The following is a 19,479-nucleotide window of genomic DNA, read 5'->3' on the forward strand; positions in this document are numbered from 1 at the left end:
TGAGTGCTGCCGGTATCAACTAAAGCTTGAGCTGTTTGTCCATTAATAGCTACAGGAATGATATCTTATCTTATCTATCGGATAGACAGCAATTTGTTAGGATAGATAAGAATCGATCTTGCACTGTCACTATTTCCCGTGGTGTACCCCAAGGTTCCGTACTTGGTCCTCTTTTATTTCTCATTTATGTGCTGCCATTGGGTCAGATCATCAGACGTCATGGTCTCAATTTTCATAGTTACGCTGATGATATTCAAATCAATTTTACAGTTCAACCAAGCTCAGTTTGCCCACCCCCTTCTGTCTTCAAGAACTTAAAACCTGGATGTCAGATAACTTTCTACAACTAAATGCAGACAAAACCGAAATCCTGCTGGTTGGTCCTAAATCACAGAGCTCCTCCCAGCATGACTTCTTCATAGATATCGATGGTGTCCAGATTAGGCCCTCAACAACTGTGCAAAATTTGGGAGTGTTGTTTGACTCTGCGTTATGCTTTGATTCACACATTGGTCAGATAGTTAAATCATGCTTTTATCAACTGCGAAATATTGTTCGTATACGTCCCTCACTTAATTTTGCAGATGCTGAAACTATTATCCATGCTTTTATAACCTCGAGATTGGACTACTGTAACTCCTTATATAGCGGCTTACCTGCCAAAGTTATTAATCATCTCCAAATGGTGCAAAACTCTGCTGCTCGAGTTCTTACATTTAATAAAAAATCTGCGCATATCACTCCCATCCTTCACCAACTTCACTGGCTTCCTGTGTTCAAACGTATTCAGTTCAAACTCTTAGTTTTAGTTTATAAGGCCCATAATGGCCTCGCACCTCAATATCTAGTTGAGTTAGTGCAACCATATGTCCCTGCACTTACTCTCAGATCTAGCAATGATAACTTGCTTGTTGTGCCCAAGTATAAACTCTCTACGGTGGGTGGCAGAGCTTTCTGTATTATAGGCCCTAAGCTATGGAATAAGCTGCCCCATAATGTTCGTGCCGCCTCCTCTCTCCAGACCTTTAAGTCTCAACTTAAAACTCATCTATTCACTTTGTTCTCTAAATAACTCTTCTAGCTGTATGCTTCCCCTTTCACCAACTTTCATCATATGATTGCGAGACCTTTTACAGTATTGTTAATTAACTGTAGTTTCTTGTTGTCAACACTTGTTTGTTTGATTGTTCCCTCTGATTGTTTGGTGTATTATGTTTGCTAATTGCTTGTATTACTTTGTAAAGTGACCTTGGGTTCTTGAAAGGCGCTATAAAAAATAAACATATTATTATTATTATTATTTATTATATGTCTATGGTTTTTATTCCTGGCTTAGCAAGTTAATTTGTCAGCTCTACTCTGGGAACATAACACATACTTGTGGTCTTAGGCTTTTTCAATGGGCAAAGAGAGGCCTTGTGGCCAGGTTGCCGACAATAAAAACAGATCAGAGGTGCCACAACAGTATTAGAGGGTTTTCCCCCTCTACTTACAGTCTTATCAGTGGGCTCATCTGTCTTACCTCTACCAGTGGTCCCTTTATAAGTCCATTGAGGTTCACAATGAGCAGCCTTATACCTCTCTGCCAAGTTTGCTGCTTCCTCTCCAGTTTTGGGTTGATTCTCTCTGACCCAAGTTCTAACATCAGGGCGAAGCATTCGTGAATATTCTTCAAGAATGAAAGCGTCTCCTATTTGATCCTTCGTCTTGGGTTCAGGTCTCATCCACCTCCTGTACAAGCCCTTAATACGTTTGTAGATTTCTCTGATGGATTCTCCGGATGGTATATTAAGACATCTGAAGCTTTGGCGATACGTTTCTTCGGTCACATTGTACTTAGCTAACACTGCAGCATTTACGTCCTCATAATTTTCAGCTTGTTGTTCTTCCATTCCAGTGTAGGCCTCTAAAGATTTGCCCGCTAGAAGGGTAACAACTCGTGCTGCTCACTCATCCTGATGCCATCTCTAAGTTATGGCAATTTGTTCAAACCGAACAAAGAAACTTTCCACATCTTCCCTCTCTACAAAGTTAGGCATTCGGGGTTCTCTATACTGGCGAAAGGATACAGCGTCTGGTGCACTAGTTGAAGGTGAAGTCTGAACTGGAGGTATTTCCCCTGGTTGTTGTGTTTGGAGAGGTAGGGCCCTTGGTGTAGGTAAGCATGATGTGAATGTTGGCTGATTTGTTCTTCTGACTCCCATTCATTTCTAGATTTTTGAATAATAGAAGACTTCAAATTATACAGTTGATCAAACATGATCTTTATATTTGTTTTTTGAGAGCGCATGAATTCTTCTCTGAATTTCATCTTTCCCTGCTTAGGCCTCACCACAGGTTCAGTCTCTGGGTCTTGTACATATGAAGCATTATCAGATGTGGTGGATGTAGGAAGGAGGCCAACAATTCAGCTTAGTTCCAAGCAAACAAAAAGATTTATTGTCCTTGACAGGTTTTAAGCCAAAAACAGACTCCTTTAATCTCTCAGGTAGTCACAAAAACTCAAAAGAAAACATAATTCAAAGTTAATTCCAGGGCTTCTGTCCCTAACATGCCAAACATCACATTCCTCTCTCTTAACAAAATCAATTTTATATAATTTACTCCGCCCATCTAATTCAAATGGTCCAATGAGCATAAAGCATGGGATGGACAACTCAGTTACAATAATATAAAACTAGGGCTGGGAAAGTTAACGCATTATTATCGCGTTAACGCATTAATTAATTAATGCCGACAATTATTTTATCGTGCATTAATGCAGTTTTTTTAAGTATTATTTTATTTTGAAATTCTATTGCTCACTGGCTCTGAAACGTACAGACAAACCATGGGTCATATAAGGGGTGGTGTCACCATGCGTCTCAAGCAATGAGAGCATTTGGGGTTGGCCTATAAGACTGCTGAAGCGCGTACATGAAAAAGGAACACCTGAATGGAAAGGTACCGAACACTTACATGGACATTTCGTTTTAAATCTCTTCCAAATGGCGGAGTTGATAGAACAAACCACTCCATTTTGTCTACCCTCCTTGTGCCATGTGCTTATCTATCAGTGCCCTCGCCCCACAAATACGTAATATGTGCTGGTGTAAGATGGTTATTTAATGCTACTGATGATAAAGCGGAAGGAAATCAATAGCCTGCACAATACAAAAATTTCCCTGGCTAAGGTATAAAACAGCAACGATAACGAATTGTGTTGCGTGTGTTGTATGCAGTGTGACGTACCTAGAGAGTCAGAACGAAAACTACTAGTTCTCTTTCACGTCTTCTTACTCTGAAATGGACAAATAAACACAAAATGATGTCAAAATTCCCATATTAGCTAGGGTTCATGTAAAAGTAGTCCATTTTATGACTGTTAACAGCTGGGAAACAAAACGGACTCATCACATTATAAAAGATCTGTATATTTGTATAGAGTGCTCTTAAAGAGGCAGCAGCATAATAAAGATATCTGTTTGTAATGTTCATCAAACAATAAAGGACGGGCCCAAAACACAAAAATGAATTGTTTTATATTTAATTTGATTACATTAATGTTTAAGTTGAGATTTACAATAAATATTTTAAGTTAAAATTACTTAAAAAGGAAATACTGTTGTAAAAAAGCACATTATTTGATTAAAGTGTTTGCAAACCAAATCTTATTGCACTTTTTTCATATAGGAGTACTTTTAAAATAAAAGTGCACAATACACTACTTTTAAATTCATTATTGAATTTTATGCTTAACAATGCGATTAATCGTGATTAATCACAGAAAAGTCGTGCGATTAATGCGATTAAAAATGTTTATCGCTGCCCAGCACTATATAAAACATTTAAATGATTTCTCTTCAGTATATAAACACCTCCAACCTTCTATGTGGATAACATAATTATTTAGAACGGTCATGATATACTGAAATAGTCTTTGTAAATACAGATTGTTTACTCAAGACTCCTCCCTTCCAGGAAGGTATATTTTCTCGTTTGTTTCCGTTGGCCAGATGTCTTACCTGTTTCTGTTCCTGTTCAGACATCAAAAATGTTTTGTTTTCATTTGTGTTTTTGTAAGTCTATTTTGGCTGAAAGCCTGTTGTCAAGGATCTCAGGTGTGGTGAGAAGAACCCAATTGCAGGCAGGCAGTGAAGGGGTTAACAGAAGACGTTTATTTAAATAATCAAAACACAAAACAAAGACCCACGGTGGGGCAAAACAGTACAAACCGGATAACCAACAGGACGAAGACTAACTGACACTAAACTAAAAATAAACAACACTAGAAACAAACTTGACTGAACACTTACTACTGGACAAGGGATACACAGCAAAACAGGAACACAGCGAACATAGAGCACATAGAACGTAATCGAAGACACCATCAACAGGTAAGCACATCAAACGTAATACACGAGCACAGGACAATGAAACAAGAGGGCATTAAATAGGGTAAGACAAACGAAGGATAACGAGCGAGGGCAGGTGTGAAACATAAGACACGGCAGGGAGACAATACAGGAAACGAGAGGGGCGGGGCTAATGACGAGACACTGGAGAGAACGCATATTATTGTCAAAAGGACAATAATATGTTTCTCTCCACACATAACCAAAGACTTTGTCATGGCTCTGCTACAGGACCAAGAAAAACATGACTAAATGAAGCAGAGCCATGACACCTGTCAAGGACAATACATATTTTTGTTAGCTTGGAACTAAGCTGAATTAATGGCCTACTTCCTCCATCTACATACTTCATATGTAACAGTCATAAAGAAGTCAAATGCTTGTAGGAAACAATATACTTACATTTCTGTTAAAACACTGTTGTCTTGAAGTATTAAAGGGGCAATGAATTAAGACCTCAATTTTAACCCAAGCTTTTGTTGTATAAGAGGGAATCGTATTCAAGCGAACATCCTGTAAGTGTCAGAACTGAACACGCCCTTGTTACTGAAATTACAGCTGTTATTGACACCAGGCTCAGCGAACACCAGGTCCTGGAGATAGGTTGATCACCGCCTCCACAGAAGAATATCAACGACTACTTCTCTAGCCCCGCCCACTGGTTCACAAATGACTTTAGCCACACATAGTACACACTCCCATGTGATTTGTGATGATTGACAAACTGATAACCATAGCGACATATTTTTCGGCTAAAGATTAGTTTTGTCCGTCAGTTTAACCTAAACTGCTGATATGCGCTGTGTTGTGTTTATGCTCGGAAGGCTACATCACACAGCGCTCTTTTGCTGTGTTGCCATGTTTGTTATTAATAAGCGCTTTTATGCTTGTTGTTTGGTCTTAGATCAAACAGCCTCGGCACTTAGATCTTAATAAATGGTCTGTTGCAGATTTTAAGAATTTTTGGTCTTATAAAATATATAAACAATTTGCATTTTAAGGTTTGTTTTTGTCAAATTCACAGAAGGCTCCAACTAAGTTTACTACGCAAACTGCTATCCAATCATAGCAGTGGGCGTTTACTTCCAAGTCTTCAATGCGGCACGCCAATTAAAACCGAGCGTTTCTCCATCCGGCCTCAAAACCAGGGTAGAAAATAGCCTGTTACTTATTGATTTTGATGTTTTCGAATGTAAAAACCATGCGAACATCATAAGTAGACCTCAGAAAACAGTATAAAATAATAAAAATGGCCAGTTCAGCACACCTTTAACTTTAGCCAACAAAATGAATCTGTCACATTATTTCAACATGAACTGTATTAAAACGGTCTGCTTTTGAAAATGTTATTAATTTGAAGGGCCAAGCATTATTATTGTTGTCTATACTCCTACAGTAAGTCAGAACTGTTCAAACAGGTTATGAAATTGTTGAATATAAAAATCCAAAACATATAACAGAAATTACACAGACCAATGAAAGAAAGTAGAGCCCCAGACAAAACGACAGATTTTAATATAAATGACATTAAAATGATAAAATTAAAATTTATTATACATTTTATTGGCACGGGAAACAGGGATGCAGTATAGTGGGAGAAGATTATTTATTATAAACGGAACACAGAGCAAAACAAAAACAAAAGGATAACAGAAAAGGCAGAGCACTCCGAGTGTCTGCGTCCGCGGGGACAGTGGACAGAGAGGACAGCCGAAGGACGTCCAACCAAACGCTCTCTATACTGTCTCACTGTCCGGAAGAGCAGAGATTATTTCCTCGCCTGATGGTCCTGGACAAAAATGTAATAAAGTCTCTTTTAAGACACAAGTTATGCAGCCACAAATCACACTGCACACAAGACATACCCACGTAGACCAAAACAAAACAAAAGACAAGATTTGATATGAAAAGGGGAACGAGGAACAGGTACAGGCTGAATGGGTGCGAGGTGCCGCAATCAGCTAATAGCTGCCCAGCCGGGGAGATTAACAAGCAGGTACAGAGCGTGACAGAACCCCCTCCCCAAGATTCCTGCTGGCATCAACGAGAGCTACTCACGAGAGCGGACGAACTGGTCGAGAGCGCGGTCCAGTATGTCGTGAGCCGGAACCCAGTATCTCTCATCCGGACCGTAGCCCTCCCAGTCTACTAAATATTGATGGCCTCTACCCCGTCGCCTCACATCGAGGAGCCATTGTACCGTGTAGGCGGGCGACCCCTCGATGAGTCTAGGGGCGGAGGGGCGGATGTTAGGGGTTAGAGAGGGGAGCGAACGACGGGTTTAACCTTTGAGATGTGGAACACCGGGTGAACCCTCTTGAACGTGGGGGGCAGTTTGAGCCGAACCTTCACAGGGTTGAGAATCCTGGTGATGGGGTAGGGGCCGATGAATTTGGGTCCCAGTTTACGTGCGGGCAGTTTGAGAGGTAGGTCGGAGGTGGACAGCCAAACCTTCTGACTGCGCACGTAAAGTGGGGGTTTAGAGCGGCAGTCAGCCGACGCCTTGTTATGTTCGCTCATATGGACGAGGGCTCATCTAGCAATCCTCCACGTGCGGAGGCATCTACAGATGAACGCTTGAGTGGAGGGGACGGTGGCCTCGGACTCCTGTGAGGGGAATAACGGGGGTTGGTAGCCTAAACAGCACTGGAAGGGCGATAACCCCGTAGACGACACCGGGAGGGAGTTGTGAGCGTACTCGACCATAGCTAGTTTGGAACTCCAAGACAGCGGCTCCGCTGAGGCCACGCAGCGAAGTACCCTCCCGAGGTCCTGATTTGCCCGCTCAGACTGGCCGTTAGTCTGCAGGTGGTACCCGGAAGATAGGCTCGCCGTCGCCCCCAGAAGCTCTGTCAGAAACCATGTCTGCCGGGAGGTCGTGAATACGGAAGACGTGATCTAACACGATGGCCGCTGTCTCCCTCGCTGATGGTAATTTAGGGAGGGGAATAAAATGAACCGCCTTCGACAAAGTCAATGGCGATGTGGGACCAGGGTCTTGAAGGGGTGGGCAGCAGCCGGAGAAGTCCTGCCGGGGGGCGATTGGAGCTTTTGCTCACCGCGCAGACAGGGCAGGCCAAAACGAACTGGCGAGCGTCCCGCTCCACGGACCGCCACCAAAACCGCTGCTTGACTCGAAAGAGTGCGAGCCACTCCAGGGTGGCAAGCTAGACTGGAGGAGTGCCCCCACTGGAGGACGCTGGTTCAAACCGACCGTGGAACAAATAACAGGCCCTCTGCTTCGCGGACCTTAGACTTCACCTCCCAGATGACCGCCGCAACCACTCGGTCAGGGAGTACGACAGGCACCAGGGAGGGGGAGATGGTCTGGGGCTCAAACAGCTGCGAAATCACATCTGGTTTGCCGTTCTTACTCCCCGGGCGATAGATGTTCAAATTAAAACGCCCAAAGAAGAGAGCCCAGCGGGCCTGCCGAGAGTTTAATCTCTTAACGGCGCGGATATACTCTAAGTTCGGCGAGAGAGGACCGGGCCCGGAAGTTGTTAAGATTTGTTTACGTTCGTCTGGCCGGCAGTCGTCCGTGAGGTGCTGCCGGCCTGTTTTAATGCTGTTTATTGTTTATTTATTTTTGATTAAATATGTTTGAATGTTTGCCGGTTCCCGCCTCCTTCCTTCCTTTTTATTGAGCTTTGCTACATTGGTGCCGAAACCCGGGAGGAAGGAGGGACATGCTTTCGAAGAGCCCTCGCCCCGAGGGGTCTCGCGGTGCTGCGGAGTCGGGAAACGCGGACGAGGGATGTCCGCCAATGGCTGCCCGAGGCGGTGGTGCTGAAGCGTGTGCCCGGACGGGACGAAGAGCTCGCTGCCGTGTGCCTGGGTCGAGGTGGGGTGGCTGCCATCCGAAAGGGATCGGAGAGGTTAGCCCCGCTTGCCGTGGGCCGGAGCCTGCTGCCGTCCGCCAGAAAGGGGAGGAGCAGGAAGCGGGGGACCTGCTACCCTCTGCCCGCAGTTGGAGGAGCCACCGCCGGCCGCCAGGACACTAAGGCCTCGCTGGCTGCCAGGGGGCGGAGGAGGCTCGAGCCGTCCACCGAGCGTCCAGTACCACCGCATGGCACCGCGAGGAAGAGCCTCTCGGCTGGTTGAGGACCGAACGACAGCGTGTCGGGGAACCAGACTTTTTTTTTTTTCCTCTCTCCCCTCTCTTGCCCTTGTTGTTCCCGGTGCTTCCGTCTCCGTTCTCTCGTCTCATCTGTCCATACCCCCAGGCGCTGGGGCCGTTGAGACTGGCCCCCGGGGGGGAGTAAGCACAGGCAGTGGGTACCCCCCGGCCTGTGAGGGGCGATGGGGGTATGTGACGAGGGAGGCGTGACGAGAGCCGTGGGAGGAGGAAGCGAGGCCGGGACGCGATTGATAATGAGTGTCAGCTGGGCATCATTCCGGCCTCGTATCTCTCACAGAGGAGCGGAAGCATAAAAGGCCGAGCGGCAGGGGAATACGGCGAGAGAGGACCGGGCCCGGAAGTTGTTAAGTTTTGTTTTCGTTTGTGTGGCCGGCAGTCGTCCGTGAGGTGCTGCCGGCCTGTTTTAATGCTGTTTATTGTTTATTTATTTTTGATTAAATATGTTTGAATGTTCGCCGGTTCCCGCCTCCTTCCTTCCGTTTTATTGAACCTTGCTACATCCACCTTAGTGAATAAGCGATTCTCTAGTAGCCGGCGTAGCACTCGCCGAACGTGCTGGACATGATCCGGTTTATTCTGAGAGAAGACTAAAATGACGTTGAGGTAGACGAAAACAAAGCGGTTGACCATGTCCCTGAGCACGTCATTGAGTGCCTGGAAAACCGCGGGAACGTTCGACAGGCCAAAAGGCATAACCCTATATTCGAAATGGCCTGTGGGAGTGTTAAAAGCGGTCTTCCATTTGTCCACCTCTCTAATTCTAACTAGGTTATAAGCATTGCGCAGGTCTAACTTTGTAAAGATGATAGCCCCCTGCAAGAGCTCGAAGGCTGAAGACATCAGAGGTAAGGGGTGGCTATTCTTAACCGTGATGTCATTCAGCCCCCGATAATCTATACAGGGGCGGAGGGACCCATCCTTCTTCTCCACAAAGAAAACCCCCGCCCCAGCTGGTGAGGAAGAGGGACGAATGTGTCCGGCTAACAGAGAGTCACTTATATACCTCTCCATGGCCTCCCTCTCATGGCCAGAGAGTAAATAAAGGTGCCCCTTAGGTGGAGAGGTGCCGGGTAACAAATCAATCGCACAGTCGTATGGGCAGTGCGGAGGGAGAGATGATGCTCGGGACCTACTGAACACCGCTCTCAGGTCATGGTAAACTGCCGGCACCCCTACCAGGTTAACCGGCTCCTCCTGTAACACAGGGACAGATATTAGAATGGACAAGGCAGACGACAAACACAGAGACAAACAAAAAGAACTCCATTCTACAACAACATGGTGAATCCAGTCAATGAGGGGGTTGTGCTTACAGTAGTGAGCCAGGTGTGGCCCAACACAATGGGAGCGGAGGGAGAGTGAATAAGGAGGAACTGGATCTCCTCAGTGTGGTTGCAAGAGGTGGTTAGCAACACGAGTACGGTAATGGAAGTGATCTCGGTGAGGGGGGTACCACAGAGTGTTCTGGCGGCGATGGCTTCGTTTAGAGGCACGGTGGGCATATTCCAGCACCTAGCCAGTTCGATGTCCATGAAGTCCCCCTCTGCCCCGGAGTTAATGAGAGCCTTGACCGAATGACTCACCCCCCCGACCGGAGGACGGCCGGAAGAGCCTTCTGACCACTAGAGGGACAAGGGGCAGCAGTCGCGCTAACCCTGCGAGGCATCGCTACGGCAGGAAGTTGCCTCCATAGTGGGCAGGCGGTGACGACATGCCCAGCCTCTCTACAGTAGAGGCACAAGCCATTGGTCATGCGATGGCACCGCTCCTGAGCTGAGAGGTGGGCGCGGCCAATCTGCATCGGTTCCTCCTCGGGGGAAGATGAGTCGAGGAGGCGGTATGATTCTGGCTGTGGGCGGTGGCCCGTAGTTCTCCCCCGCATCAGTCCCTCGGCGGTGTTGATACGGTCTCACTGTCCGGAAGAGCGGAGATTATTTCCTTGCCTGGTGGTCCTGGACAAAAATGTAATAAAGTCTCTTTTAAGACACAAGTTATGCAGCCACAAATCACACTGCAACACAAGACATACCCACATAGACCAAAACAAAAGTCAGGATTAAATAGGAAAAGGGGAACAAGGAACAGGTGCAGGCTGAATGGGTGCCAGGTGCCGCAATCAGCTAATAGCTGCCCAGCCGGGGGGCTGGTTAACATGCAGGTACGGAGCGTGACATTTATAATCAGATTTTGATCAGTCACATTGTAAACTTTATGTTGGGTAGTGTTAAACACTTAAATTAAAGGAAATGCTGGTTTTTAGAATGGGACTTTACAGGAATAAGTCAGTGATTCTAGGTCACTAGGTTGTAAAACAGTTTACTATTGTTGGTCAACCGCACTGAAAATATGTATTGTTTTTTTAAAAGTGGAAGATCAAATCATACTCAAATAAATATGTATTTATAAAACACAATAAATTAAGATGAAGAGAAACCACCAAGACAAACAGAAAACATTCTGTCTTCAAGGTAGGATTTAAACCAGTCAAGGGCACATCCTGTAATAAAATTAAGACAAAGATAGAAAGTAAAGATAAAATGGGATGACAACAATGTGTTTGTAAGCCCAACAAAAAACTGTAGTATTAATCTTATGATTTTAATACTCTGATTGAATCATATAACTTGTACTAAGTCATATTATACTTTTATATGATTAATTTATTAAATAATAAATGTATACCTTTATTATACATTTATATTTACTTCATAGTTACCTTAATATTGCATTATTGTATCATTTAAATGATTGTGTAATTCATAATATTATTCATGTAAAATTATGACTTACTATTACTGTATATTATCACTTGGTATTTTGAACTTGTTTGAGGTGCTATAATATTGATAATAAATTTGTGTCAATAATGTTCACGTGCTTTGGGTCTGGAAATCTTGAGCTATTTTCCATACGTTCGTGTAATGTAGAGAATTACATATATCAGAATGCCAGTCGATAAAAATCAATAAAGCAAACAGCTCTAATGATTATTGCACTCAATGTGAGAAGGAAGAAGGAAATGAACCTGTTGCTCGGTCTGTGACTCCTCCTGTGATGCTCAAGATCATGAGGATGACTGATGATTTAAAAGCTCAACCACTCCATCCACAGCCAGTACAACACACACTGAAAGCTTTGCTACACAACATTTCTTGTACAGTACACAGGTAAGAAATACTATAAATCTTCTTTATTTTTGCAGTATTTATTTTTAAAGTGTCTTTAACTTTAATTTTTTTCCAGTTTAATTAAAATATGATCTAAGAGTTTGGATAGCTTTTTTGTTGTTGTTTAAAAGTCATCCAAGTTAAATAAATGTTTAATTCAAAAATGAAACTAATAACCACATTATTTTTCTGATATTAGAGTAGATTTAGTAAAACTTTTACCAGTTTAACTTTTGTGCTTGTATATGGGAGGTATTAACTCTCTAAATGTGTTTTAGAGATGAATCTGCACACTTTTCTTTTTGTGTTGGGCTGTTGTGCCCTTACGACAGATGCCTTGGGTAAGTTTACCAATGATTTATGCAGTTACTATATACAATACAATGTGTTTGCTTTTGCAGTCTGGCAGCTCATTTATCTAAAAAAGAAGCGTATGATTTCAGTAGATTTAGTCATCAGTTGCATCTGTCTTATGTCCTAATACCTTTTTTAGAAGAGGGAGAGAGTCTCGGGAGACGATTCATTCTGGAGTCAATTGAGGAAGCCAAAAGAATTGTGGATTCTGCTTACAAGTATTCTCGGGATGAGTGAGTAAACTGTGTAGAGATGTTACTCGGTATCCCTTTACCTTCATGCCAGTCAATGATAAAGTATTTACTTTTACCTCTCGAATACCAGGAGTTTAGCGAGGGTACGCAAAGAAGTGATCAAACCTTCTGACAAATTGCGTTTGCTGAGACAGCCAGCTCGAAAAACACGCGAGGCTGTGCGAGCCGCAGACTACATGGAACAAACGCTGAGACTCATCACTGAGAAAGCTCATCACGCCCACAAAAGATCCATCAATGCTACAAGTATGAATACAACACCTTCCACTGATCTCAGAACAGCTACATTCATTGTTCCACACTCATCAATACGTTTTTCTTCTCATAGACCTTCTCACTCCCGAAGAGCTCAACACTATCAAGCGTTTGACGGGTTGTGAGGCTCAAACCCGGCCACCGTCTTGTAGGACGACACCCCTTATAAACAAATATCGGACTGCCTCCAATGTCTGCAACAATCGGTCAGTTCTGTCCTTATTCAGTCTAAATAGTCAAGTCTCATGAGGGTTTCGCTAGTGAAACAGTCAAACCTCATCTCATGGGAATTTTGCTCATTTGCATAAATTGACATAAATTTAAGCATATAATTAGTAGATAAAAGCAATAATGATGCCTCACCACTAAATCTAACATCACTGGCGTAAAAATAGATTGTACTGCAATCAACTTCATAAAAGTTGTGAGTTTTGCCACCTTCATTGTCACCTTTTTATTCACCTTACTAACAAAACTCAACAGAATTTCATTTACCAGAAGAAATAGTAAATATAATTTTATAGTAAATCGCCCCTCAGTGTTTACTTATCAATTAATGTTGTAATCCTCAGGAGGAACCCGCTCCTTGGTGCATCAAACACCCCATTCGCCCGCTGGCTCCCTGCTAAATATGAGGATGGAGTCTCACAACCCAACGGATGGGACCCCAACAAACTGCACAACAGTGCTGCATTGCCCTTGGTACGATGGTGATATGAACAACTTATATTTATTTCCAATCAAGTACCAGCTTCTAAATTCTGTCACTGATTTCAGGTCAGACTGGTTTCCAATCGTATTCTTAGCACCGCAGATGCCGACATAGAGAGCGATAGTGAATTCACCTTCATGCTCACCATCTTCGGGCAGTGGGTGGACCATGATCTGACTCTTACACCCTCCTCGCCGAGCATTAGGTCCTTCAGCAATGGCCTCAACTGTGACGAGAGCTGTGAACGTTCTGAACCCTGTTTCCCAATCCAGGTAAATCAACAATTGTCCTTTCTGACCATCACATTCTTTTGAGGTGCAATATCTGTATTCAATGCGATGTTTAATAACTCAGGTCCCTTATAATGACTCGCGTCTGAGTCCCGACTCTTGCATCCCGGTTTTCCGATCAGCACCTGCCTGTGGTTCCGGACACACCGACTATATGTTTGGAGGTTCTCCCAGTGTTCGGGAACAGATCAACTCTCTGACTGCTTTCCTAGATGCCGGACAGGTGTACGGGGCGGAGGACGGCCTGGCGAAGAACCTACGGGACCTGACCAACGATGGTGGCCTGCTACGTGTCAATGATCAGTACTATGACAATGGGCGAGAGCACCTGCCCTTTACAAACGTACAGAGCAACATATGCTCCACTCGTGGGAAAATTCTCAATGATACGAGTCTGACAGAGGTGCCTTGCTTTTTTGCAGGTCAGTTACTTTTTCATTCTCAGTAAGAAATTTGAATACTTCTGACATTCGGAACAAATCCGCACAGCTAATGTGCTAACTTTGTGTCTAGGTGATTTTCGTGTTGTCGAGAACATCGCTCTTACCTCATTACATGCGTTATTTTTGAGGGAGCACAACCGATTGGCTCGTACCCTCCATGTGCTCAACCCAAGCTGGAGTAGTGAAACCCTCTATCAAGAGGCGCGGAAAATTTTGGGTGCCTACCAACAGGTGAAAAAAATCCACACCTTAATTTCACTTTACAATAGATGTTTGTTACTAAACTATCAGGAATCTTTCTGCTTTAGGTGTTGGTTGTTCGGGACTACCTGCCCCACATTGTGGGCCCTGATGCTTTCAACAGACACCTTGGTGTTTATCCTGGTTACAATGGGAATGTGGACCCCAGCATTGCTAACGTCTTTGCCACTGCAGCTTTCCGCTTTGCCCACCTGGCCATCCAACCCATCGTATCCCGTCTTGATGAAAACTATCAGAATCATCGTCAGTTTCCAAGCGTGCCCCTTTATGAGGCCTTCTTTTCACCCTGGAGGGTGATCTTTGAGGGTGAGTTTGGCAGGTTCAGTTATAGATGCGGTGATTGTAGAACAGTTGTAAAGCAGGGAAGATGTAAGGAGTCCTTGCTGAAAAGTTCAAATTAGACCATTATGAAAATTTTCAGTCAGGTCTAATTTGGTTAGTTCTGGTTTGGTGATGTTCAACTGATGGACCAGCAAAACTTAATTTGTGGATTTATTTAACAAGCATGGTCTGGTGAAGTTGGTTGTCCAATGAAGTATTGCTGGTTAAACTGGCTGAACTGGTTTTAATGGTGTTTTGACAAATGTTAGAAGATTTTTGTCTTTCCCCAATCAAGTAGATGGGAACTATACTTGTTTTCCAATTGCCATAAAGAAAATAGCTAATTGGGGGCCTCACCCCAAGATGGCCGCCAAATGGACAGACCTTCCATAAAGGAAGATGAGACTCACCCACATAAACTGTCACAACATTTGATTTTTCTTTACTTCATGCTTAGGGGGCATAGATCCTTTGCTCCGTGGATTGATTGGTCGACCGGCAAAATTAAACACACAGGATCACATGATGGTTAACGCTCTTCGAGAGAGGCTGTTTGCCTTTACAAGCCACATAGCCTTGGACCTCGCCGCCCTCAACATGCAAAGAAGCCGTGACCACGGTATACCAGGTAAACCCTCTGGTCTCATACCAGAAACAAGTCGAATGTTTACACTGCATAATCACTCTATTACAATATACAGAACTTACTTGATCCCCATCCTTGGTTCCTCATAAGGCTACAATGCATGGCGTCAGTTTTGTGGACTCTCCGTCCCTAAAAATGAGAGTGAACTAGCCGTGGTGATGAACAACACTAACCTAGCACGGCAGCTTATTGAGCTTTACGACACTCCTGCGAACATCGACATCTGGCTAGGGGGCGTGGCCGAGCCCTTCGTACCCGGTGGGCGTGTCGGCCCTCTTTTTGCCTGCCTCATCTCTACACAGTTCCAGAACATCCGTGAGGGTGACAGGTAAAAATCTCATCGTATTTAACCTATGAGACTAACATATGCATAGGTGGTGTTAACATCAGGTGTCATTGTGTTCAGGTTATGGTGGGAGACCAATGGAGCGTTCACCAACAAACAAAGAACTTCACTGGCCTCAGTGTCACTGGCACGCATCATCTGCGACAACACAGGAATCCGTAAAGTTCCCATCGATCCCTTCCACTTCACCAATTCTTCCAATTACGTTCACTGTGAAAATATCCCAACCTTTGATCTCAACCCTTGGATTGAGACTGGTAAGCCACCGGAGAGTAAATATTATTTTTTATTAACGGCAAAATTTCTGCTTCAGCTTCTTCCTACCTCTATATGTGCTTAGAGTAGTACAGGCACATATCAGGTAGTGAAGCCTTTGTATATATATATACTGGTCACCATTGTTTGGTGTTTGACCTTCCAGGTGTCAGTGCCATCAACAATGCAAACATTGGAAATGAGGTTAGATGAGTGTTTTCTCCTTAATGCAAGTGAAAAGTGTCATCATAGATTAAAATCAAAACGTCACTGTAAAATCAGTAAACTGAGCACAGAATGACCACCTAGTATGTAGTAAGTATATGCTTTGCCATACACAGGATTGGTGTAGTGACATAAACCCTTTTCACAGTGGCCACCAAAAACTATTAGGATGCTTGTATGAACACAAGTCATATACAGGTTTTGAATGACATGAGGTTCAATAAATGATGACAGAATTTTATTTCTAGGTGACCTATTCCTTTAATTCAATATGAAGTTACTCCTGAGAAACCTGAACTACACCAACCCTTTGTATCATTTAGTCTTTCACCAAATCCCCTTTTCTGACTTCAACGCATATTTGCTTTTTCCTTTTTAACATTTGATTTTTCACTTTGATGCAAGCAGATCCCAACATAAATATATACTGTAAATTAATATTTATTAACTCCTCAGATACCGAGTCAATACGAGGACCTCCCGGACCTCCAGGGGAACAGGGTAAGCCGACCATCTATAAAACATGCCCACCAAAGCCATCAACCACAATCCGTGTGTATTTGTCAGGGTAGATAACACTAACCATCACAGCAGTAGCGTTGATTCTGGTTATGGGCCTAGAACTTATGTCAGCCATGAAAGCATATGCTCAAAGCCAAAACCACCCAACCTTCATAAATGACATCAATACATTATATGTATATCATCTTATTTCAGGTCCACAGGGTGTAGCAGGTCCACCCGGACCACCTGGACCTCACATTAACATCACTGGACAACAGTCTGCCTTTTTTGCTTTGCTTGGCTCCATCCCTCCCACTTCTAAAGTTGTGGTGTTTACGCAGCCCTTTTACAATGGACAAAACCACTATGATCCAAGAACAGGGGTGTTCCTCTGCAGTGTACCTGGTGTTTATCAATTTCAGTTTTCATGCAGAGGAACTCCTAGTTTGGCCGTTGTGACCTTAATGAAAAATCATGTTGTACAGATACAATCTGAAACAGTCTCTGTAAATAAACAGATATTAGCTGAAGGGCTGGCTATTTTGAGACTAGACAAAGGAGACAGTGTGTGGGTCGAGGCTTTACAGGGTGCAAGCAGGATAAGCAGGTCCAGCTACTTCTCAGGCCATATTCTCTCCCCTGTTTGAGGCAATGTAACCATTTTCATACCCGTAAATGCATTTGCATACACATATGCTAGTTCTGAAATGTAATACAGTTATCTCTACGTTTTTTAAAATTATGCATTCCTGTTTATTACAATAAAAAAGCTTATAAAATGCAAATCTAACAAACCTCTTACCCCAAAATTTTTTTGTCTCTCATTTCTCACTTTGATCTCTGATAAAAAGTGATGATAACAAGTCATGCTCATCAAAACTAAATTGCAAAACGAAATGCATTGGTTAGCATGTCATGTAAATGTTGTTTAATGCTAAACTCTAAAGATTCATCATGTTAGACACTTCATTGAACTCCTTATACACTTACTGTATGTTTTCTTTTATGTATGTTGGAATTTGTTCCGGTTGCAACAAAAATATTTTGTAGTCACTTCTGTGACAGTTTATTGTTTTTATATATTATGTTTCTGTATTGCTTTTATCAAAGTAAAAATAAACAAATAAAAATAAACATTGTATATTGGCTATAGCAGCCTTTTTCTTTTTGTATACAGATGAGGCATAAATGTGAATATAACCAAACAGAAAAATATTTTAATCAAACATAATATTTGTATGTACCAATAAAAATACAGTATATCGTTTTTATGATCAGTCAAAAGCTCTAGTAAAACATTGACTTACATGATGGTGATTTACATCGCAGACACATTTTTGTTTTTTTAAATATTAAGTATAATTTTAAAATATCAAATATTTACAAATGATGTAAGGGATAATCACACGGCTAGCCGTGCATTAAAGGATTTTAATCCCATTTATACCATGGTTATTTGCCAAGTTAAAGCTGTTATTTATGTTTACAGTGCAATTTTTGATCAGACGGGAAAATGACAATTATTTTTGTCAGTTAATTTCAAATGTTGATCCAACAGACTGGAACTACCTGTATTAAACGATTTAAATGCACACCTTCCAGCCAATCAGAGTCAAGTATTCAAACAGACCATGGCATAAAACTACTTAATAAATGTTTAAATTTATTAATAAATTTATTAATAAATGTTTAAATACACAATTTAATATACAAACTTAATTCAATTAGTAACCCTCAGGCCAAACAGTGGTGCAGCTATCATATGCAACAAGCAAAGATCCACTATGTTTTCTTAAAGGTGTCACGAATTAAGACATCAATTTTAACCCAAGCTTTTGTTATATGAGAGATAATCGTATTCAAGCGAACATCCTGTAAGTGTCAGTATTGAAAATGCCCTTGTATCTTGATATTACAACTTTTATTGACACCAGGCCCAGCGAACGCCAGGTCCTGGAGATAGGTTGAACACCGCCTCCACAGAAGAATATCAAGGACTACTTCTCTAGCCCACTGGTTCGTGCATGACAGTACTGAAGTAACACAAGTTGCAAGCAATAAACATGCCGTTAAAGATCACAAAATATTGTGCAGTTAGTGCCTGATTGTGGAAGAACACAGTCGCTGCATAACCTTCCTTCAGATTCCGACATTTGTAATGTGTGGTTGAAGTTTATTTTTAAAGACGTTCCAGCTCACGTGGGTAAAACATTGAGCGTTTTTTCGCTTCTTTTCACCGCGGATTCCTTTGTGAACAAGGCACAGGTTGACGTTGGATTTGCGGAGAGATTAAAATTATAAAGCAGTGCTGTGCCGTCAATGGGATCCGACAGGAATGGCGCAGCAATCTTATGTGAGTAAAACAAATTTGTACTATGCGTCACTATTGCTTTGTTAGAGATCGCTTGATATGCCCTGATAATGTGTAAGCTAACGTTACGTGTCTAACCAAATTCACAGAAGGCTCCAACTCAGTTTACTATGCAAACTGCTATCCAAGCATCATCAATGCGGCACGCCCATTAAAGAAGAAATAAAATAAGGTAGAAGGTTGAAAATAGCCTATTACTTATTGATGTTGATGTTTTTGAATGTAAAAACCACGCGAACGTCATAAGTAGACCTCATACAACAGTATAAAACAATAAAAAAAGCCAGTTCACGTCACCTTTAAATAGAAAGAATGTAAAATAACGTCATATTTTACTGGTATTTGTTTTGCATTTCCCATCAGAAACTTAACAGCCTAAATTATTCAAGCCTAGTTAGAAGTTTAATTTAATGATTAATTGATGAATGCAAACGAGCAGGTGCACGGAGGATATTTAGTGTCGTTTATTCCGACCCTGTGGATGGCAGCAGAGCGACACTGACTAAAAACAAACTCCAGGAACTGAATCTTAACACGAAG

At 42.7% G+C, this 19,479-nt stretch overlaps 1 protein-coding gene across 5 annotated transcripts; it reads left to right on the forward strand.

Moving 5' to 3' along the window:
- Positions 1 to 11,674: 11,674 nt before the first annotated feature.
- mpx (myeloid-specific peroxidase) lies at positions 11,675 to 17,663 on the forward strand. 5 transcript variants are annotated; one of them, XM_057321543.1, is made up of 15 exons: positions 11,675 to 11,702; positions 11,981 to 12,043; positions 12,196 to 12,289; positions 12,381 to 12,556; positions 12,639 to 12,771; positions 13,138 to 13,267; positions 13,343 to 13,549; positions 13,632 to 13,989; positions 14,081 to 14,241; positions 14,319 to 14,577; positions 15,050 to 15,220; positions 15,329 to 15,566; positions 15,645 to 15,841; positions 16,521 to 16,565; positions 16,782 to 17,663. In XM_057321543.1, the coding sequence occupies exons 2-15, from the start codon at positions 11,983 to 11,985 to the stop codon at positions 17,213 to 17,215; spliced, it is 2,664 nt and encodes an 887-aa protein (XP_057177526.1). In that variant the 5' UTR covers positions 11,675 to 11,702; positions 11,981 to 11,982; the 3' UTR covers positions 17,216 to 17,663. The 5 variants fall into 5 exon arrangements, with proteins under 5 accessions (XP_057177526.1, XP_057177529.1, XP_057177528.1 ...); XM_057321545.1 differs by lacking the exon at positions 11,675 to 11,702 and adding an exon at positions 16,006 to 16,043 and having other exon boundaries at positions 11,963 to 12,289; positions 16,782 to 16,911; XM_057321546.1 differs by lacking the exons at positions 11,675 to 11,702; positions 16,521 to 16,565; positions 16,782 to 17,663 and adding an exon at positions 16,006 to 16,052 and having other exon boundaries at positions 11,951 to 12,043.
- The last annotated feature ends 1,816 nt before the right edge of the window (positions 17,664 to 19,479 follow it).

This window comes from Triplophysa rosa, linkage group LG22, assembly GCF_024868665.1.
Source record: "Triplophysa rosa linkage group LG22, Trosa_1v2, whole genome shotgun sequence".
Taxonomy (NCBI): Eukaryota; Metazoa; Chordata; class Actinopteri; order Cypriniformes; family Nemacheilidae; genus Triplophysa; species Triplophysa rosa.

Bases quoted from the DNA above. Each gene is read 5' to 3' on its own strand.
- mpx (XM_057321542.1), top strand. From the start codon at position 12,063: ATGCAGTTACTATATACAATACAATGTGTTTGCTTTTGCAGTCTGGCA. The intron at 13,550-13,631 runs GTAAATCAACAA...TTAATAACTCAG, and splicing joins AACCCTGTTTCCCAATCCAG to GTCCCTTATAATGACTCGCG. The intron at 14,578-15,049 runs GTGAGTTTGGCA...CTTCATGCTTAG, and splicing joins CTGGAGGGTGATCTTTGAGG to GGGGCATAGATCCTTTGCTC.